General features: G+C 45.2%; 10 protein-coding genes across 10 annotated transcripts; 7 read left to right on the top strand and 3 right to left on the bottom strand.

The window, feature by feature from the left end:
• Positions 1-1,559: 1,559 nt before the first annotated feature.
• T069G_10147 (peptidase a4 family domain-containing protein) lies at positions 1,560-2,288 on the top strand (the record flags this gene model as incomplete). Its single annotated transcript, XM_056177357.1, has 1 exon — positions 1,560-2,288. One exon carries the CDS (start codon positions 1,560-1,562, stop codon positions 2,286-2,288), a length of 729 nt encoding a protein of 242 aa, XP_056025835.1.
• A 469-nt stretch (positions 2,289-2,757) lies between these two features.
• Positions 2,758-3,909, bottom strand: T069G_10146 (metallo-beta-lactamase superfamily domain-containing protein; the record flags this gene model as incomplete). The annotated part of the gene is made up of 1 exon (XM_056177356.1): positions 2,758-3,909. One exon carries the CDS (start codon positions 3,907-3,909, stop codon positions 2,758-2,760), a length of 1,152 nt encoding a protein of 383 aa, XP_056025834.1.
• Positions 3,910-5,469: 1,560 nt separating this feature from the next.
• On the top strand, positions 5,470-6,552 carry T069G_10145 (metallo-beta-lactamase superfamily domain-containing protein; the record flags this gene model as incomplete). Its single annotated transcript, XM_056177355.1, has 2 exons — positions 5,470-6,277; positions 6,338-6,552. 2 exons carry the CDS (start codon positions 5,470-5,472, stop codon positions 6,550-6,552), a joined length of 1,023 nt encoding a protein of 340 aa, XP_056025833.1.
• A 579-nt stretch (positions 6,553-7,131) lies between these two features.
• Positions 7,132-8,182, top strand: T069G_10144 (alpha/beta hydrolase fold domain-containing protein; the record flags this gene model as incomplete). The annotated part of the gene is made up of 4 exons (XM_056177354.1): positions 7,132-7,217; positions 7,323-7,620; positions 7,678-7,991; positions 8,050-8,182. 4 exons carry the CDS (start codon positions 7,132-7,134, stop codon positions 8,180-8,182), a joined length of 831 nt encoding a protein of 276 aa, XP_056025832.1.
• A 428-nt stretch (positions 8,183-8,610) lies between these two features.
• On the top strand, positions 8,611-11,090 carry T069G_10143 (fungal specific transcription factor domain-containing protein; the record flags this gene model as incomplete). The annotated part of the gene is made up of 3 exons (XM_056177353.1): positions 8,611-8,836; positions 9,473-10,645; positions 11,029-11,090. The coding sequence occupies 3 exons, from the start codon at positions 8,611-8,613 to the stop codon at positions 11,088-11,090; spliced, it is 1,461 nt and encodes a 486-aa protein (XP_056025831.1).
• A 916-nt stretch (positions 11,091-12,006) lies between these two features.
• Positions 12,007-13,142, top strand: T069G_10142 (metallo-beta-lactamase superfamily domain-containing protein; the record flags this gene model as incomplete). The annotated part of the gene is made up of 2 exons (XM_056177352.1): positions 12,007-12,592; positions 12,778-13,142. The coding sequence occupies 2 exons, from the start codon at positions 12,007-12,009 to the stop codon at positions 13,140-13,142; spliced, it is 951 nt and encodes a 316-aa protein (XP_056025830.1).
• Positions 13,143-14,286: 1,144 nt separating this feature from the next.
• Positions 14,287-16,212, top strand: T069G_10141 (prolipoprotein diacylglyceryl transferase domain-containing protein; the record flags this gene model as incomplete). The annotated part of the gene is made up of 1 exon (XM_056177351.1): positions 14,287-16,212. One exon carries the CDS (start codon positions 14,287-14,289, stop codon positions 16,210-16,212), a length of 1,926 nt encoding a protein of 641 aa, XP_056025829.1.
• A 50-nt stretch (positions 16,213-16,262) lies between these two features.
• T069G_10140 (fungal specific transcription factor domain-containing protein) lies at positions 16,263-18,003 on the bottom strand (the record flags this gene model as incomplete). The annotated part of the gene is made up of 4 exons (XM_056177350.1): positions 16,263-17,030; positions 17,079-17,330; positions 17,395-17,856; positions 17,914-18,003. The coding sequence occupies 4 exons, from the start codon at positions 18,001-18,003 to the stop codon at positions 16,263-16,265; spliced, it is 1,572 nt and encodes a 523-aa protein (XP_056025828.1).
• Positions 18,004-18,986: 983 nt separating this feature from the next.
• Positions 18,987-19,837, top strand: T069G_10139 (uncharacterized protein; the record flags this gene model as incomplete). The annotated part of the gene is made up of 4 exons (XM_056177349.1): positions 18,987-19,112; positions 19,191-19,263; positions 19,323-19,497; positions 19,558-19,837. 4 exons carry the CDS (start codon positions 18,987-18,989, stop codon positions 19,835-19,837), a joined length of 654 nt encoding a protein of 217 aa, XP_056025827.1.
• Positions 19,838-20,433: 596 nt separating this feature from the next.
• Positions 20,434-20,796, bottom strand: T069G_10138 (endoribonuclease l-PSP domain-containing protein; the record flags this gene model as incomplete). Its single annotated transcript, XM_056177348.1, has 1 exon — positions 20,434-20,796. One exon carries the CDS (start codon positions 20,794-20,796, stop codon positions 20,434-20,436), a length of 363 nt encoding a protein of 120 aa, XP_056025826.1.
• Between the last annotated feature and the right edge of the window lie 752 nt (positions 20,797-21,548).

Raw genomic sequence — 21,548 nt, 5'->3', positions numbered from 1 at the left:
GCATGGACTTCGTCTGACAAAATAAATCAGCTCTTTCCCGATTTTGAGTTCACCAAAGCAACAGAGTTTCTAGCAGTGGTGTGGGAAGGAAATTAATACTACCCGCCCTGCGGTGTAGATACAAATATTCTTTATGATAAAATAGCTCTTATGGAGGTAGGGGGAGAAACTAATTGCTATCAGTAATAACCCAGCTATTATATCTGAGTCACTAATTGCTTCATCTCTTAGTCTAGCCTATTACTTGTAAGAGACAAGAAGTACAGTAATATGCGCTGCGACTTGTATTAAAAAATAGACTTACCAATGACATGGATTGTGGTATAGAGGCTCGCTCTCCAATATTCCAAAGTTTCTCTGAAATCCAGAGACGTTGCTGCTCATTTATTCCAGGAGCGCTCTCATTGCGCTACGGCGTATTTGTCGTGCATTCCACGAGGCGATGAATCATGGTGAGAAGAGTCATAGGCCAGAGAGCCAATCATCATTAGGCCAAGGCTAACCAGACACAGAGACTAGCCATTCCGCCAATCCAAAAGCTATCTCATCTGTTGTACAATATCACGCGAACCAACTAGAAAAATGGAAGTCAATACTACCACCAGCATTACAGCGGGATGATGCTCGAAGTGCACTAGTAGACGGTGAGCTTTTGTTTGGATCAGATATCAGTGACAAAAGCGAAGAAGCCGCTCGTCGCAAATACGTCCGCGACGTGCAAACTGCGCTACTTCTAACCCGATATTAGGATGCTCAGTATATGATTTATCGCCCTCTCATATATAAAGTTTTGCACTTCCCTAAGAACATAATGACCGACGACGTGTATGGTGTCAGCTGTTGTTTAAAGGTTTGTAACGCGCTGGATTTGCTGATTCTTTATCTTGCTAAGAATAGTGGTAGAGCTGCCTGAATTGGCCCTTATTAATTGTGCCTCCTGGGAAACAAAAACTCTTATTGCCATATTTGTTCTACTGGAGTCAAAATTTCCTTGGTATACTGCTTGTGTTCTATTGTACCCAGATGTCGCCTCTTCTAGGTTCGATTAGAAAGGGGTTTCTTGATGAAGGGGATATACAAAAGTCTTTGGATATTATGGCCGCATCAATTCAGGAGATGAAAAAAACGGATAAAATGGCTTCATGGTCATCGCTTGTCGTTGACTTACTCTAGGATAAAATGAACTACAAGTCTTTGTGGCTTTTTATTATAAGCAAAAGGATTGTGTAAGAGTTTCTTAGCGGAAGAGAATTATGAAGTAACGTTGATAATAAACAAGGTGGGTTGCGAATTCCACAAAAACGTCGTATTTTACTGCCGACTGCCGTTGATACATAGGGGCAGATTGCGAATACCGCATAAACGTCTCATTATACTGCCGACCGTCGATCAATTGCCGTAAGAGCAGCTGTGGTTCGCCTATTTGACGGTGAGCTATGGATAACATCTGATGAGGTCTATATAACACAGGCACATTCCTTCTTTCCCAACAACAGCACGACGTATACCAGTGAACTGCCTAATTTATAATTTGTCGACAGCAAAACCTTCATCTCACTATGAAGCTCATCGTCCTCACTGTTGCGACGGCTACCTTTGCGTCAGCCCTCTCCCCACAATCGACTGACGCAAACCCCCCACAAACTCTGGACCGCGTATGGTCCGGTGTTAAGCAGAGCGGGAGTGGATTTACCTCAGTGACTGGCACATTCACAGTCCCAAAGGGCGGCAAAAGCTTTGGTCCTTCTATTTGGGTTGGAATCGACGGTTCCACGGAATGTCCTGGAGGCGGTCCGTTACAGACAGGCGTCAGGCTCACCGGCAATGGCACAGCGTTCGGCTGGTTTGAGTGGGTTCCTCTAAGCGCGCCAGTTTTTGAGAACTTCGAAGTCGGCGAGGGCGACGATATCAGAATGACTATCTACGCCTATGGACCTTTCAATGGCTCCGCTATCTTAGACAACCTCAGCACTGGGCAGACTGCTTCGCACACTTTTAACAGCACTGATGCACCATCAGATGCACCGCTGTGTCAGAAAAGTGTTGAGTGGATTGTCGAGGACTACAACAATTCTGGAGGCAATGATACCGGCATCGTGGCGTCTCCCGACTATGGTACTATCACTATCCGGAACGCGTCAGCGCAGGGATCGGCGGGCAGAGTCACTCCAGAGGGCGGCGAATTGATTGAGCTGTTCGATACGAGAACTAGTACTGTTTTGTCGCAGTGCTCTACTGAGAAAGAGGAGGTTATATGCAAATATGTTGGGCCACCGACTGATAACTAATCTTAGCAATAAGGAAACAGCTGTCACTTTGATGGGCGGATCTGACTGGCCCCGTGTTCAATTAATAGCCACGATTGGTAACTCAGCCGGGCCTAACAACGCTCTTTGGTATAAAAGACGAGTGTTTCCTCATAGTTAGATACTAAGGCTTTGCTAGACCATTATGTCATGACGGACAATGCACTCTAGTTCAACTCCGACTCTTCTTATTCTGTACTATAATAGGGTAAATAACGGTTGATTGAAGCTAAGCGAGAGATTAAACAGCTGTCTTTTCATCCCCATATCCTGACATTAGGTACATAAGCATGTTAACATTATGGATAACTGGATGTATTGACACCAGGCATTGTGATATATTTAGTCTGATAGAGTTCTCTCAGTGCGGTGTTAAGATAATATGATAGCTTATTCAGGTACTTGCCCGGTAAGCTTTATCAAGATATCAATAAAAGAGTGTTCCAATACTTTAGTTACACAGATAAGGGCCAAATTCAGCAGTCACAAAGTCCTGTTCGTCATTGCTGTCAAGTACGAAAATTTTATAACTGCCCCCGCCCGGCGCTACGCGAACTACCACATGACCCTGCTGACTGCACATCTCAGAAGTGAAGCGGTTGTTGAGAAGACGATTCTCCGGTAACATCCTGGTGGCAAAGACGTTGCGTCTCGCCACGCCCGGCCAAGCCCCGAGCATACGCTGGAGCTGGGCCATTCCCGGATGAGTGACATGCCAGGCGGGAATTATATAAGTTGTTGCATCAAGCATAGTAACGAAGCCAGGTCCGCAGGCATCAAAGTAGCCATGGTGATTAGCCACGGCGACATCGACTTTGCCTGCGGCCTTCGCCACGGGTGTTTCGATGTCCATCCAGGGATAACGGCCATCATAAGTGTCGCAGGTAAGATCGCCACCAGTATAGTAACGGAAGAGACCATACGACAAGAGGAATGCTATTGAACACTTGTTCTCTTCAGGCAGCGCCTCTGGTGGCAGTGTGCTGAGATCCGGGAAAAGCGAGCGGCTCTCTTGCCCGTTGCCGGTCCACACCAACCCGTTTGCGGCGAGCGTCCGAATGGAGAACGTCGGGTAGTCTTCAGGCGACCGCAGCTTGATCTGACTCTTCGAACCAACATCGATGCGGGCGACTTCACGCCCTTCCTGTCGCCTAGCATTGAGCCAAGCCAGATAGTTGTCGGTGAATGGGGCTGAAAGTGGTGGCCGCAAGCCGTAATTGGGATAGGCACGATCAATCACTAGCTTCGCCGGCATCTGATGATCAACATCGCTGAGCCCAGTCCTTTGGAAGCCGTTACCCATCGCTGTTTTGTCTGAATGAACATCGCCGACGTGGTCCGGGTGTACATGAGTGGCGACAAGATACTCGAGCGTCGTGCTGGGGCTGTTGCGCAAAGCATAGGCCGCCACGAGCTCGCCGGGCCGGCGCGAGTCGTCCTGCCCCACGGAGGCATCCTTAGAAGTCCCACAGTCAATCAAAATAGTTGTCCCATCGGGTCCAACGATCAGAGTAGCATTGCCGCTCCCGGTGTCGATGTGGTGGATGTCGAGAGTCTCAGGCGTCCACTTGGGGAAAACTGTAGATATTGCTAGTTGGGACATGGGGCGTCAATGTGTGGGGAATGTAATCTCATAAGACAAATAAATCCAAAATCTTTGATGAGATGGATTTGTAGGAGGTGCTGTTCCCCCGCTGCGTTAGGCAGCAGAGTGAGGCTGAACGGATAGCGTAAAATAGCTCAACCCAATGTTTACAATAAGTTAGCATTCAGGACCTGCTGTGAATCCAACATCAAGTAAGTCTATTATACTTTGGGCTTTTCCGAGCTATATACGATCCCACCGTTTTCGGTGCAGCTATTCCCCGTTATCCGCCACCCTTTCTCGTCGTTAATCTTCACGGGACACCATTGATAAGCACAAGTCCAGCCCTCCATTGCCCCAAAGTCTCAGCGCGTATGTCCTCGGGCTTTATAGTCAAAGTCCATATGGGTTGATTCGGTAATCAGATGCCATACAATGAAGTATCTATGTAAATATTAGTCACGGATTCTTCTGTTTTTGAAGTGATGAATATGCTTCACAAATGCGCTACGCATTCGATCTCAACATCGGTGCTTAGCGGCAACTGAAACACAGCTACGCAAGTGCGGCACTGTAGTTGAATCAACATACATTCCATAACAAAAACCTTGAGAAATAGTATGGAGTCGTACAGGCTTTGGTTCCTTATTAAAGTACTTTTCATAGACCATGTTCACTGACGCAAAGCTCTCCATGTTGGTCAGGAAAATATTTACTTTAACAACCTTGTCAAGGCTACTTCCGGCTTCCTCTAAGATAACGCTCAAGTTCTTCAGGCATTGTTCAGCGCGAGCTCCAACGTGTTGGTAGTTGGATTCATGCCAACGCTTCCAGAGCAATAAACCATAGGTCCACATTTGATTGCCTGTGAGAAGATAGGCAGAGGTAGCGGTGCCTTATCGGTTAGAACAGCTTCTTTTTGAACCATGCTGGCAGTATTAATAATTTATGAAGAAAACGGCTTTGTTGATCAGAGTCTAAAGGACGCTGCAAGTGTTTTACGCTTTATAAATGCAAATTTTACATTCAATAATGAGCACCTAATTTATCTGCCGACGGGTTATCCGAACCATCCTTACGTACATTACAAAGAAAAGCATGGCGAAACGCTTATTAACCGAACTACTAAGATATACATCTGCTTCGCCTTCCTATATTGCCAATCATCATATTTACCCACAAGCCTAGAATGTTGGCCGAATACCCCAATGACTCTTAACTTAGTTTGAGACAATTACCATATGAGTTATCCCTCCGAAAAAAATCTCTTGGGGCGGCTTTTCCGGTATAAACCCTTGTATTCACAATTACATTGTCTTCCGCTGGTGTCGGATGTGCCGAAATGGTCTCGGAACCAAGTAATGGGGTTATGATTCCCACCCGGATTAATAATTTAGAATCTATCTATCATAGTTACCTCTCCATAATATTTGGGCTCATATTACGATCTCATGGGGCAGGCAGCTAAATTGAAAGATATTTATACTACTTATGTACGGCCCATCCATTAAGGCAACGCAACCATCTTTCATCTTCCCTTTTCCATACGATACTAGAGTTTATTCAAGATCCTTCAAAATGGAACAGTTACCAGACCTCAAAATTCCGTTCTCCTCGGTATCCGTCAAAATCCGTATCATTGACACTACAACTCGCGTTGGAGATATTCCTTCGGAGCTCTTCATGTCTCCAATCTTTCAAGGTCTGGAACACCTCAATTGTCCAGCCTACTCATTCTTAATCGAGCACCCTTCGAATGGCAAACTGCTTTTCGATCTCGGTGCTCGAAAAGATTATATGAACTTGCCGCCACCTGTAAGCAACAGGATCAGGGATGGCGGATGGAAGGTCGAAGTGCAAAAAGGAGTTCGAGAGCAATTAGAAGAACATGGAATCGACGGGAAAGATATTGACGCCGTCATCTGGAGCCATTGGCACTGGGACCACATCGGCGATATGTCAACATTCGATAAGCATACTACACTTGTTGTAGGCCCTGGGTTCAAACAGAATTTCATACCAGCATATCCTACAAACCCAGATTCGCCGCTACTTGAGTCCGATTTTGAGGGTAGGGTTCTACGCGAGATTTCATTTGATACGGCCAATGGACTGCAGATAGGAGGATTCAACGCTTTTGACTATTTCGGCGATGGTAGCTTCTTTTTGCTGGATAGCCCGGGGCATGCTATAGGACACATTAGTGCTCTTGCCCGGGTGACATCTAATAGCTTTGTCTTCATGGGCGGAGATGCATGTCATCACGGAGGACAATTCAGGCCATCGAGATATCTAGGTCTACCCTCTGTTCTGTTGCCAAACTCCTTCGAGAAACAGAGCGCCCTTGCATATCCCGGGGCCCTTTTCGATCATTTGTTGCCAGATGGTGATAAGAATAAGCCTTTTTTTACTGTTTCTAGTTCCACAGATGGAAACGGTGTTGCAGCCGACGCAAATCAGGCGGTGGAGACAATTAGGAAAATCCAGGAAGTTGATGCAAATGACAAGATATTGGTTGTCATGGCACATGATGCATCCCTGCTGGACGTGCTGGACTTTTTCCCGAAATATGTTGATGGCTTTGTTGAAAAGGGTTGGGTCAAAGCTGGAAGATGGGTGTTCCTGAAGGATTTTAAAAAGGCTTTAAAGGAACAGCTCTGAGTATTTGTGATCTAAGAGCTATTAGCTACTATAGTTTTGGATGGGATTCTTACTTTAGAAACTACCTCAATATTCCACTTTTTGTATACATAATTGGAACAAAGATGGAACACTGTGGTAACGTTCAGAGCAGATTGGGGTCGACAAGTAGAAAACATATGTGGAACACACCTTCCTCTCACTTCCCCAAAAGATAAAATTCCTAAAGAAACGACCTAAGAATGAAGTTTCTTACCCATGTCACATACTTCATTTTCATAAATACTCTGACATATACTTATGCCTTTAGGCTCATTAGGTACAAAAGTTTACCAGCGGGACTGAAGCTAACGAGTTGGATGATGGCTTTATCTTGCTACGGCTGTTCCGACTCCAGGCACGGCTTTCCCGAGACCTGTCCCGTAAGGTCCCCTGTTGAAAGACCTTAGATGGAGATACTATCTACATTGTATGTGTAGCTTAAAACTACGCTAGATCCACTACATCTGATATATATATAGAGAGAGAGAGACTGTATATTCAGGTCGAGGAACGTTAAACTCAATGATATCAGAGTGAAACTTTATGAGCTTCTGCATCATGCCTACAACCAAATTGCAGCCGGAAATCTATCAACCATTGTTAAACAGCATCCCCAACGATCTCCTTTCACGCTTCGATCCCGTGTTTGTGGAGTACTGTAACAAATACAACGTTGGCCGCCTACAGACGCATTAAATACCTATCGAAGAAGCACGGAACAACCCTTCAAAGTACACTATCTCATATAGTCGCGCCGAAGGTCCTAAAGTCTTCTGTGTCGCTGAACAAAAGTGTGCTGTAGATGGTGGCGAGATCACGATTAGGATATCTGAGCCCGAGCCATGGAAGGACGGTGATGCAAATCGTCCTGTCTACATCAATTATCACGCAGGAGGATGGACTTTTGGGGGTCTCCATTATGATGACCCATTCTGCCGACGGCTGACGAAGGAGATAGGATGCGTATGTTTCGATGTTGACTACCGTCTCGCTCCTGAAAACCCATATCCAACTCCAATTGAAGACTCTTGGATGGCTTTCAAATGGGTAAATCCCCATATCATGAACCCGTTTTCAACTTGAGAGAATTAACTATTCTAGTAGATATACGATGAAAAAGTGAGAGAGTTTAACCTTGATGTTAGCCGTGTAGCTATTGGCGGAGTTTCTGCTGGCGGACATATCGCGGCTGAAATTGCGCATCTTGCTCGGAACGCAGGCTACCCTCTCTCATTACAAGTCCTAGCAGTACCATGCGTGGACCTTACAGGTGTCTTTACACGCGATGGGAAAATCAAGGCCGATTGCCCCTATGAGTCTTATAGAGAACTGTCTGATACTGTGGGCCTGCCAGCAGAACGTATGATGTATCTTCATCAAACATTCCTTGGCTCTCTAAGACCTCTAGAGTATGAAATGTGAGTAAAAATTGCTACATAACATGTCCAAATTTAAGAATTGACAAAAAGTCTCTAGCATTGGAAATTATCTCCGATCAACGCACCGAATTTCGCCAATCTTGCCCCCGCCTTTATTATTACTGCGGAGATGGATATTCTGCCTGATGAAGGCGAAGCATATGGTAGAAAGCTCATGGCGGCGGACATGAAAGTCAAATCCCATAGACACAAGGGCATGCCACATCATTTTATGATGATGGATGGGATTCTGGAATCTGCAATGGAGTACAATCGCGAGTTTGAAGAGGCGTTGAAAGAGGCTTTTAGTCTGGCTTAGCATTCATAATAGGCAAAAGAGACCTAATTACAGAGAGGATTTTTTTCTTTTACAATTTAAGAACACCAGCCCAAGACCTATGCTGACGTCAAACTTAACTGGACTATGAAGAAGAAACTTAAAGAGCATATCAAGTCATAATTCAGACTTCCAGGCTCAAAATCGAGCTGCTTGCTTTGTAAATACATAAAATAGCCGGATGTTAGTTAACCTGGATCATGCTGTTGATACTCCGTATTCAGGACTAGTGTTTAAAAAAAAAAAAACACTCGGCAGCTAGCTCCAACAAGTTAGCTTCCGATGTCTGACCCGAGACCTCCGATGACAAATTGGCTCATCACCCGGCTTTCTTCTGGGTCTCAGTTTACCCTTCTGTTGTTTACACGTTTCCATCTTCCTCTACCTTTTGCTGTTCCGCTCATCTCACAGGGCCCGCTGCAGTATCCGGTTTCCCTTCAAGAACTTGAAACATGCAGCGTCCCAAAAGTATCCCAGATAGCCGTACACCCCAAGCTTGTGAAGTATGGTACGTTTTACAAAATGGAGCCGTTAATCTTGCTATTGTTCACATGCCACATAGCACTTGACTGACATCTGTTGAAATCCGGTTAGTAGAAAACGAAAGACCAAATGTGATGGTGCCCGACCGGCCTGTAGGAGCTGCCTAAAACGAAAGTCAAGGTGCACATGGCCAAAATCTCTCGTGGCAGGGAACTATTCAGCCTTATACTCCCCCGAATCAAGCTCCGAACCTACACCTGTCAAGACTTATGAAACTCTACAGCTGAAAAGTCCACTTGAGAACAATTCAGGCAGCTGTATTCTTTTGAGCCTTCCACAGCTGGAGAGGCTGTTCAAGATTTTTCTTGACCGCCATCATGATGTAGAACTGTGCTCTTTCCTCCATAAACCAACTCAAGATGTTGCAGCACTAAGCAGCAAGTCTCAGCTGCTGGTAACTGCCATAATCACTCTCTCCGCCTTGTACATCTCCGACGACGAGGCAAAAGAAGACTTCGGGTTTGAATCTGCCTCTGCTCTGTCGAATCACTATGCCGAACTTGCTAGAAATCTAGCACGCGATTCTTCTGATGAGCCCTCGGGTAAGATCCTGGTCAACACCGCAATTGCTAAAAATCTGCTAACAGCTATTCGCCATCAGTTTACACCATCCAGGGGAATTTGGTTTTGGCTATTCGAGAACTCGTGACATGGACAAGCTTCAAGTCATGGATGTATGCTGGCACGGCCATAAGAATGGCTCACGCATTACAGCTTGGTTCCGAGTTCAACCAACGTCATACCAATCAGCATAAGGAGATTCGAAGGCGGACATTTTGGGCTTGCTTTGTGGTTGATCGATTGGTGTCATATTCATGCAACCGATTCTTTGCTATTGATATGATGTCAGTTCGCATCCAGCTTCCCTGTCCCCCAAACACATTTGCTTTTGGGGAATCGTATTCAGGACCAACCCTTGATTCAATTGTACTGTACGGCCACCAGCTTTCACAACTCGGAATCCTTCCCTTTTATGTCGCAATGGTGAAGCTTTGGGGAGATATGGCAATGCTATATAAATCTGGTGGTCGAAGAGAATTGAAAGAGACCCCGACTGATACTACAGGTCAATTTTACCAGAAGGAAAAGGCTGTGGAATTATTTGCCGCCACTCTTCCACCGACTTTAAACTGGTCAATACAGAATTATAGGCTACACCAGGTCACCGGGCAAGCCCAGGCTTTCATCAACCTGAATTTTCTGCTGCTGCATTCAAAATGTGTTATGCATCAAGAGTATCTACCTCAGCTAGATTCTCAATATGCACTCACACTGGAAATTGATCCAGTCACAAAATTTGACAACGCGGGCCTCTCTCTTGATCATAAGGAACCTCACATCATCAATACCTGTATAGATAGTGCTCAAGCAATAACAGCAATGGCTATGGAGCTCAATAATGGAGATCAACGGGATCGAGATTTGCTTCAATCGACCTTCGCTGCAAACGCTATCATTACGGCTTCAGCAATTCAGCTATGGATTCTATATACCCAGACCTGCAGCAAATGCCCAAAAGATGTTGCAAAAGAAAGTGCTGATCAGTTACTGCAAATCATCAAATCCTGGCAGACTCGCTGGCGTGTTTCGGGTGCATGGGTGGAGACCCTGGAGATGCTTTACAAGCTGTACGATTTCTCATATGGATCGAGCAACCCATTAGCTGATGATGAGTGGCTGCAAAGCGGAATCAACGAACTTGGTGAGAGCCCAATTCTGGATGAGGACGTGACGGGCGAGTCTGGCGGGTATCCTTCAGTTTCCGATGGAGATGGTATACTAAACCAATCAACAGTTTGTCAATCTCTATTGGATAAAGTGCGAGGTATATTACTCAACCCACTGGACCCAACTAATGTTAAGAAACAAACGTTAAGAGTATATTGTAAAACCTTGTGGCAATATATGTGGAGTTATGAATCCATCCAAAGTTTTAATAGTGAGTTAATGATATTTGGCAGCGAAGGTTAATATAGGGAGAATATAATAATTTGTGTTTTCTAAAACTTTATAATATAAAAAATTACCAAGAATCATCGAGCAAAGCAATATGTGTGCAACATTGAGCCTTGTATAATACGGTGGTTGGATAGTACGATGAAATGCTTTGTACTCCGTAGCTAGCTACCCTGACAACCTGAATTCATACATTCCTAGACCGCAAGCTACGATATTCTTCTTACGAGCTTCCATCTCAGCGCTCGTCCCCATTGAAATGACAATTGCCGAGTATAGCATATATTAAATCGGACTGATTATGATAGTTGTAAGCTTATGAACTGGACGAGGCCGGAACTGGGCGCTCGTTTTGCTTTCAGTAATGCCGGGAACCATCAGCAGCGGCTATTGTCACCTATTGCCTCTGAAAAATATGCGAGAGCGCGACAGCTCATACTCCGCTTCTTCGCCTGCGGTATCTCCTATTCATAAACCCATTCATACTGTAGTACGGAGTACCTACTTGGCTTTGGCTTTCTTGTGGCTAACCTCACCCGATGCCGCAATAATCAGGTTGGGACCATTATGCTATGCATTTTCATTTCCACTCTACATAAGCTAATGCATATTTAGCTTTCAGAGGTTAAAAAGAGAGAAGAGAATTATGTAGTAGTGCGTCTTGGCTGTAAGACAGGTAAGGTAAACAACTAGTTATAATCGTATGCGTCAGTTGCAGACTTTACCTGCTCTTGCGCTTGCATCAGAACCGTTGCCCAACAAGCCAGTAACTTGGTAAGCATTTTACATTCTGCATTCTATGTCAGTTCGTGTTGTAAAAACATAACTGCCGCTAGCATGAATAGGAAATATTATAGCGCATCTTTTTGATGACTTCGGTAAAACTAATGGGTCGGGTTATTAATACCGCTGCTGTAGGCCGAAGTTACCGTCCTTTGTAAGTATGGAGAATACCCAACATTGCCAATGCACAGATAAAACACCTCTTTCAGAATATGCGAAAAGCAGCAGGGTATGAGTAGAAACGTAATAGCTGTCATATAAGAAGTGCATATAATGGATGTTTATTCAGTTCCAGACTACTCAAGCAGTATAGATATATGTATGTATATATAGCAGCAGCAGCAGCCGGTGAATTCGTTATATCATCCCTTTTTCTAACTTGCAGACCTTGACATTATGCTAAAGCCGCTGTTTCTTTTGAGCCTTTTGCGAGCAGCGCTGGCATGTTCAAGTCCATCACCTCAAGTAATCGGACCTCCGGGAGAGGTGAATCCTATATACAACCCGATTCCAGATTTTGCAATTGGGCTCCCTCTTAATACTGATGGATATCGTGTTGAGAGCTTTGGCAAGGGAGTTTACATGATTACCAACAATTATTATCAGGCAATGGCTTTGGTTTCAACGGAAGGTGTCATCATGATTGATGCACCGCCATCTATTGGACGCAACTTGCTCTATGCAGTTGGCAACATCACTCATCTCCCTATTACACACCAAGTATATAGTCATTCTCACGCTGATCATAATGGAGCCTCATTTCTGTACGGCAACATCACTCGAATCGGCCATCGACTGACTCACGAATATCTCGCATTAGCTAACGACCCTTATCGCCCGTTATCTAACAAGACATTTACGGACAAAATGACGTTAACCGTTGGCAATCAGACGCTTCATCTCGAGAATAGAGGCCCTAACCATTCTCCTGATAACTCATATATATATGCCCCACCACAAAAAGTGTTGGTACTTATTGATAGTGAGTGACCCCTGTAACATTACCACCTACGCCGCGTATAAGTCTTGAGACTCTTTCTAATAGGCACTCGTCAGTCATATTTCCAAAATGGTCCCCATATTTCTTCCTGGGGAAGACTGAGGATACTCCTGGCTATATACTAGCACACAAGTATGCCTTGGGGTACGATTTTGAGCATTTGGTAGCCGGCCACTTGACACTATCTGGCACTCGACAAGACGTTGAGGATAGTTACGGTTACGTATCTGATCTCTACAAGAATTGTCGCGAGGCCTATCTGTTGGGAATTTCCACAGCAAACGCAACTAACAATCTCACAGCCTCCGCTCTCCAAGCCGAGGCGTTGGCTGCCAATCCCAACAACCCATATGCCGCACTTTCGATTGTTATGAATGCATTTTCCAATTATTGTAACGAGACTACTAACAAAAAATGGGCCAAGAAGTTAGCAGGGACAGACATGTATGGGTGGAGCCATGCATACACTATCATTGACGCATTAAGGATTGAGCAAGACGTCAAAGGACCATATGCAGTCGCTGCTAACTAAGAGATAGAGTTAGCAAAAAGCATATTAGTATATCGAGCAAACGTTAGAGCAACAAGAACCCAAAAGGGGAAACTGGACTCACGTAAGCTACGCTCATTTATACTAAATGAAATTTATCATACTAGCGGCATATTGAGCAATATGGCGACCCAACTTCGTTAGAACATAGCTGAAGCTGTCATTGGCCCGCATCGTTGAGGATATTGGCTATCCTGATTTTGCTGATGGTCAAAACAAGCATGCCGCTAAAAAGATCCCAAGGTCTAGCAGCAAGAGTATAAGTAGCGCACCATCGAGGCATCCACCAACGAGCAGTTTCTGCAGTTCACATACTATTTAGGCTCTAGTGACTGTTTTCATCAGCTACATCTTGGCCTACACTGTCTATTGCAGGTCTCCAAAGTATGATCCCATGCCTCTCTTGTCTATCCGTGAATGCCCTTCCCCTTTCGTTGGAGTGGAGCATGCTGTCAAGCCGTTGGTAAAACTAGGGCATCTCAGCTGCCCAGCCTTCCACGTTGCAGCCCCTCAGTCCCAGCCCTTCGACTTTCTCCCAGATCGCGCAGGCCAGGATTCAGAGGGGCCACATTCCGACCCTGCTGCAGAGCCTCGGCCATGCAAAGTTTGTGCGGCAAGGTGGCGACACTGGAGAGTTTATGGACCGTCACATGTCGATCAAATACCCTAATTCTGATGTCGCCGGCTTCCCAGCCAAGGATGGGTGAGCGATAACGAGCATTCTTTGAGAACCATTGGTACAGGCAGATCCACATGAAAAAGGCCCCCAAACGGGTCGGGCTGACTGACAGGCATAGAGGTCTCAGATGAGTTCAAACCTAAGGAACTCGTCACGGAAGCAGGGCACGGAATGACCCCAGTCAGTACTAAGCCCATAAGGTCCTCTCCTACGTACATTTGTACAACACGAATGTTGATTTAGTGCTGACATTTTAGGCTATATTATCAGATTGTAGCAGGGTATACGCTCTATGCTATATTTCTCACTACAATATTGAACAGATCCACGATATGTTTGAGATATGACAGCGATATTTGGACATGCTCTACTACCTGACTTTTTCGACAGTTGACGCCGACTCTCATAACGTGTATATCCAAGTTGCTCATCATTAGAACAGGCAAAATGGAGGCCAAAACGACCAGTGAGTATTCGCTGGCAAACGCAATCTCTGTCCGCGACGCAGGATTGGCGCTAGTCTGCCTAGCTGGACACAGAGTCTCGCTCCTCATTGCGCGCACCGCCATGAAGCGATTAATGCCAACAACATACGGCCAGCTGAGGCAAGATCAAGGTAGCCGATTTCAAGCCTACTTTGTCTTCATTGTTGGCATTGTGTGGACCACGATGAGCGCTCCAATCTGCCTTGGAGCCTTCGTGTTCACCCCGGCAGACACAGACCAGACAGGAGGTCACTCCCAAATGTCCGCAATGGAGAAGATTTGCCTGAGCTCGCGTGGTGCGCTATGGATATCAGAGCTGCCACGTTTGAGCTACTCATCTGAGTACCTTGTTCACCATATCTTGTCGCTTAGCTCTCTTGCCATCATTCTCTTCAACAACCTTCCCCGCCGACCACTGTATTTGATCTACGCCGGTCTAATCACAGAGCTCTTGTCGGATACAGTTGCGTTGCTCAGGTTCAGAGGGAAAAATCATAAAAACTCGAGACTGTACGCACAACTTACGGTCATTAACGCATTATCTCTCCTGATTCTGCGGGCACTGCCCGCGATAACGGTTACTCTATCCGTGCTGATGCCAGTGAAAAGAATCAGTGAGCTGAACTACATTGCCAGTGTCGTTTTCTACTGCGTCTGGTTGATACGGCTAGCGTTTAAACAACTCTCTACGCAAGGAGTTGTACAGCTTGTCTTGGTCAGGCCCGGTTATATTCGCATTGGTCAGAGAACACGGATAACCCTATACCGCCTGATGCTCAGCGTCGCCATAGTGGCGGCTCAGGTGGTTACGGCGGCTGTGTATTGCGCACCGCGCGATATGCTACTATCGGGCATAGAGACTCATGATTTAATTATAGCTGGACTTGGAACCGTCATAGCCGGATTATTTGGGGCTAAAGCCATTAATACTTTGATGATGGCAATCGATGGCTCTCCATCGACAGCGCTGCATTCTCATCCTCTCGCTCAAAGGACGTCTCCAAACTCAGATTCTGTTTGTACTTCACTTGTTAGGACCTTTGACCCTGATAGCTGCACTGTTAGTTTCTGCAAAATGTTTGGCGTGCCATTCCTAGATACTCTATCTTTGAACGGCATATCTATTCAAGGAAGCATACTGTTCTCAGCTTTGTGGGTATCACAGATCCATCATATTGCACCAACCGTTGCTCGAGACGTGTTGCTTGCTTCTATGGCCCTGGCGCTGTTGCTTGGTGAAGCCATTGGCCGTATCGGGTGCTATTTTGGCGGCTGTTGCGGTACCAGACCCGACAAGAATCGTGTGGATAAGATTCCCTCTGTGCAAATCTTAACGTCGGTGCTTAATATGATCGCGTTCTTTGGACTGGTAACCGCTCTCGACTGCGGGCTCATGAGCTTGCCGGAGATGGGATGTACTGCAATGGCTGTGAATGCAGCTATTCGGCTTGTGGTCGACCGCCTGAGAAACGATGCCATGGATAAATCTTTAGGCTCTACAACAATTTTTGCTGGATGCCAGCTGTTCCTGTCTAGTTGGGCATACTCTTCAGTCAGACTAAGCTATGATCGGGAAGTGTCTTTCGCCATTAAGGCTACAGCATATATGATGGGTACGAGCCTAATCTTCGCTGTCTCTGGTCGAGCCCTCTGGCTTACGCTGGCTCAATCGCCGATCCGGACAAAAATATCATTGCTCCTAAAGCCTATTGTGCTTGTGTATTCTTTTAGCCTCGCCATAGTACTGCTTTCCATAGCTGATGCCAAGGATCAAAGCACGGCTGAGGGATCTATGCTGGTGAACGATACACAGTGGGGAGTTCTATCCTACCCAAGGCTTTTATTATCTGTACTACTTACTGGTATAGTACCAGTGCTAGTCAGCTAGATATAATAGTAGTATGCGCTAGTCTTTCAAGGTACAATCGTTGATCTATTTCATGAATTATTAGGTATTTGGCTATAATAGCCAGGAATACCGTTGGCCACCACATTGAAGTCAATGATTGAAGAAGCCGAAGTTATCTGATCAAGTCGTCCATTCGTGATAATTTTATGTTGCCATAGAGATTCTACGATAGACACAAGCTGCTCCCACAGTTGTCGTGAGATGCCTGATGAATCTGCATAAGCTGTTGCAAGCTGTACTGCTCTTGTAATTATGTCGCTCGTCTTGTTTGATAGGAACTGTTGCCGCACGTCAGATGACGATGTCGTCTCGATTTGGGTTTTATGCGTGATGGTCATTAATATTACAGAGATAGAGGAGGCAAGAAAGTGTCGGAATACGGGAAGTTGTTTCCTATATAAATCTGAAGATTCGTTAATATCGCAGAGAATCTCTATTGTATCGTTGGCAGTTTCCAGGCTTGGTTCCGCGAATGAAGTGCTTATAGCAAGGTTGGGATTCGAGATAAGCAGCTGTTGAAATAAGAGATGCTGCAGTTGATTTGCGCGTAAGTGTAATAATGTGGGAATGACGCTGCGGGTTTTCCAAGATATATTCGGATCATCCTGGATTATAGGATGAATAAATTTCATGCCGTTTAACGAGCTTCCTCGCCATTGCTCTACCTCTGACGTGAGGAATCGAAAGGAATCCTCATCACTGCATATAGCGCCGGCTATCTTACGCTGAACACGATCCCAATGCACTGGACTTAACAGCCCGTACGAGAGCATTGCTTTCAAATAGATCGCACATTCCTATGAGGCGTTAGAAATGTGTTTTTCATTATTGATAGCGGTACTAACAGGGACTGGCAGGCGCTTATCAAAGTCTGACTCTTGGAAGTTTTGTGGAATCCCAAGGGCACAGCTCCATTGTCGGTCGAGCACCACAATAGTCCATATAGTGCTGCCAACCTTATCACGCTGAGATGGGATGTTAAAAAGCTGATGGAAGATCTCCCGACGGTGAATGCCAAGTTCCATAACCATCCGACCGGCGATACCGCACAGTCGCCATGCCAGCCGAATATCATCACTAAAGTAGTGGTAGATACTCTATTAACGTTAGATGTACCCTTAAATAAGTGCCCAATATGGACAGTGAATATTTGCAACAAACCGCTAGTAGTACCAGTACAACATCTCGTATCTGAAGTTTCCGGGCCGTTACGTTTGTCTGAATCGCGCTCTGTGCACTTTCGTAGAATACTTGGGCTATTTTAGATCTTCCAGTAGTTTCAGCCGTAAGAGCAATTGAACAAACCAGATTCAATACTAGTATGCTGTCACTATCGACGTGCGAAGAATTGCCTCGCCTTAATCCTAGATCAATTCCTCCACAATCATGTGGCTTCTCAGCTTCTTCACCAAGAGATTGCAGGTTTAGTATCGGATAGAAATTTCCAATAACTTCTTGATATACATGTAAAAGTCGAAACGTGTCTGCCTTGCTTAACAATCTGTGAACTGGCACAGTGCATGGAGCGTCCAATGGTTCGTGGAAGACATCGCCGCCTCCCCACGAGTCGTTGTTGTTCAGCTCCTCTGTAACCGTTGTCATTTCATCGATACCAGAACTATTCTGGTGGTCGACCCCAGTTCTAGAGATGTCAGATTCGTTACTCCGTCGTAATATCACCTGGGCTATATTCAAGCCATACTCGGAGCTCGACGGCCCATGGAACTGTAGATCAGACAGATTTCTCCTATCATTTTCGGCGAGTGACATGGCTTGCAGTTGGGATATGAAGGACGAATCGGTTTCGAAAACGTGATGTTGTTGCTGTGAAAGCGGCCTTGGTGTAGCCTGAGAAGCTTCATTTCTGACTTGGTAGTTGATATGTGCGGTAATGTTGTCGAGCTGTTTTTGCAAACTCTTTATCGAATTCTGTATACTTTGCACGTCCCTTTGTAAGGATTGTAAGCTGCAGTTTCTGATAACACTGGTATGATGGAAAGGTATACTCTAAGTTAAGAGTTATGGTCGGTGTATATCCAGTTTTCGAGTTATCGGTATCTTGATCGTTACTGGACAATAACTGAGGGTGGCTAGGGTACCTACACTTGGCAGCTCGCTTCCAGCAATGTTGGCATGGCTGTTTCCCGTTACAGCGACCCTTGCATCGTTTACAGGCCTCACAAGCCTGCAGGACGTATCTTGCTCGACGTTTGCTTGGCTCATCAACGTGATGATGGTCTCCAGCCGTGTTTTTAGAGTCATCCAAGGGTAAAGTCGCTTCCAACTCCGCCATTGTAATCATATATTCCGTAGAAGTGGATGAGAAGATGGAAAAGTGAAGCGAATACTCCTATCGGTGTTGATATAAAAGTCTCACAAACCGTCAGTGATCCAAATACAGCGTACGAATGTTCAGCCGCACTTACGCGCGACCAGGGTTATCTACTCAAGTACTTACATTCACGGATAGCTTATGTTTGTTTCAGAGATCTACTTTGGTCCACGAAGTTGTGCCGCTAGTGTGTTCTTTCGGAATTCCCTACTTATCTACGGAATTCCCGCGAGGTTCTCCACAATGCCTTGTAATAGAGGTGCGCCCCGCATTCAAGTTTACGGAAGTCCCAACGACCTTCGTCTGGAAAGCCACAAGAGGGAAGTAGTGGTCGTGGTAGCCCGAGCCATATATAAAGTAAAAGGTTGAAGTAGGGATATCGCGAATCAATTCATCTTCATACACGCACACAGCGAACGATATGGCTCTCAAATTAACAGGAACCCCCAAATCTTCATGTACCTTGAAGGTCCTTCTTACGCTAGCGGAAAAAGGCATCTCCAACTATGAATTTATTAACATTGACTTAATGAAAGGGGAACAAAAGGCAGGCATATCGTTTCCGTTACATGTGCCTGTTATCTTGATCCAAAGACCGGGGGCTAATTATTACCTCGTGTTCTAGCTGCCGAGTCATCTCGCCAAACAACCATTCGGTGTCGTGCCGATTCTCGAAGACGGCGAGATATCTCTATATGGTGATATACATAAAACTTCATTTGAAGCAGAAGGGGATAGCTGCTAATGCAAGCTATAGAATCCCGTGCTATCTGTCGCTATCTGGCAAAGAAATACGACAACATAGGTACCCCTTTACTCCCCGACTTGTCTAATCTGACAACGATGGGCTATTTTGAACAATGGGCGAGCGTGGAAATGGCGAATTTTGATGCTATTGCCCGCCCACTGCAGTGGGAAATAATTTTCAAACCGTAAGTGCCTGATCCAAAAGAATTTCCCCAGGTATTAATAGCAAGTAACACCACCACTAGTATCACTGGAGAGTCAAAGAATGAGGAGCTGGTCCACAGCCTCTTAGCAACGCTTGCACAGAAGCTGGATATTTACGACGGAGCCATTCTTGCTAAACAAAAGTACATGGCGGGAGACACATTCACTCTAGTAGACATATTTTACATGCCTCTGATGTCGTATATGTTCCGTATGGGCTTTGGACACATGATTACCGACCGTGCCAATGTGAAGGCGTGGTGGGAGAATGTATCAAGCAGAGACTCCTGGAAGCGGTTTGGCGTGGGTGCAACAGTGTAACTGGAATCATTTTTAGCATATCGACATTTGCAGTTATAACAACAACAACTTTCCCTTGAATCCTATAAGATTAGCTAAACTTGACTTCCTTTTGCCTTCATGTGTAAGAAATATTTGCATTGAAACCCGTAAGACTTGAACACTGTAACAGAAAGTCGTTGATGATATAGTGTAGAAGCAAGAAAATATCTTTAGCAGCAACATTATTTCCGAACTCACTTCGTCAGTTATTTGTCAGTTATTGCAAGAACGGCCAACCTTGCTACTAATACATTCATCTCTATTCTATTCCGTCACTTACTGCAAGGGAGCATGAATTAGAGGCATCTACCGATAAAAGGCGCCCCTTTGCCTTAATGCATCTTAGGCTGGGCAAAATGACTTGTGATTACAGTTACAACCCTGTTGTATTACTATTCTACTACAGTATGAATCTAATGGGGTGTGATCTCAGGTACTGATTCAGATTGATAACTAAAGTTATAAATAGTATGACCACCAGCTTCTTTAATCTAGAATACTTATTCAAGAATCCCGGTGGCATCGATGAACGGACCACTTTACGTAACGTATTCCAGGTTTTCAAGGCCTATGACCTAAATATCTTGAGAGCAGCGCCATGCTTCCACTTGTACCTCCAACCGAGCTCCAGGAATGGCCAATTGTGCGACCCCGATGGCAGTCCACGTCGGCTTGAAATTGTATCTTCGCAGCCACCCAGCGGTAATCAAACCAGCACTCTCTTCAATATCGATATGGTAACTGATGACTTTGAAGACATCTGTGGGTTTTGCGCTCGCAGCTGCAAGTGCTGCTTCTATGTGGTCCAGGATTGTCTCAACCTGCTGCTCTAGGGTTGGTGCAAGAGTCACGGTTGCGTCCACTCCCAACATTCCAGAAAGAGCAACAGCTCCGTTGGCCAGTTTAGCCACCTGCGAATAGTTGAATGTTTCTGCCATCTTCTTCCCGGCATTGTGATTGAAAAGGGTGATTGAAGAAGACATTGAGTGTGGAGGTTGGATTTATGCAAGATAGATAGATGCTTGATAGCCGTGGTAAACAATCCTGGTACATAAATTTTAAATGTGTAGCTGCAACTAACTTCCGTTATATATACGAAACCTATTATGTCTGTGAAATCCGATAAAGACTAAATTCCTACTCACGGAACTTCCGAGATACGATGTCGCGAATGCTACTGATCTAGCACTGGCGAAAGAGCATTATAGTACCCGACGATTAGTTCAAACTGCATTGAGATTATTAAGATTAGTAATGCGTTGGTGAATATGATTTGGTACACCCTGTTCAATAGACTAATTTGCTAGCCAAAGACTGACAATTGCAAATCACATAATGGCATTTACGTGATAAGTCATTACATTACACTTCCTATGCTGAATAAAGATTCCAATGGAACGAATGCGCCTTCGGTTGGGATGTACATGATGCGACTAAAGCCAGACCGGTTTAAACACCACTGGTAAATCTGACAGATCCCGCGTTGGCCCACATTTTGCGGAATTCCAGCACGGAAATTCCACCTTGTCACGAAAAATGTCGTTAATACATTACTCATTAAAGAGCTATCGCTTACTCATGAATATTCATGCTCTTATTGCTCGGTATTTCTGTCATAGTAGCAAGACTGCGCTTGAAGAATTGACAGCAATGAGGTTTACAACAGCGCCCCTCCCCCGTAGTTCTCTTT

The sequence above is a fragment of the Trichoderma breve genome, chromosome 6 (genome assembly GCF_028502605.1).
Source record: "Trichoderma breve strain T069 chromosome 6, whole genome shotgun sequence".
In the NCBI taxonomy this organism is placed as follows: domain Eukaryota; kingdom Fungi; phylum Ascomycota; class Sordariomycetes; order Hypocreales; family Hypocreaceae; genus Trichoderma; species Trichoderma breve.
Note: the sequence above shows the minus strand (reverse complement) of the source record. Positions and strands in the feature narration are given on the sequence as shown.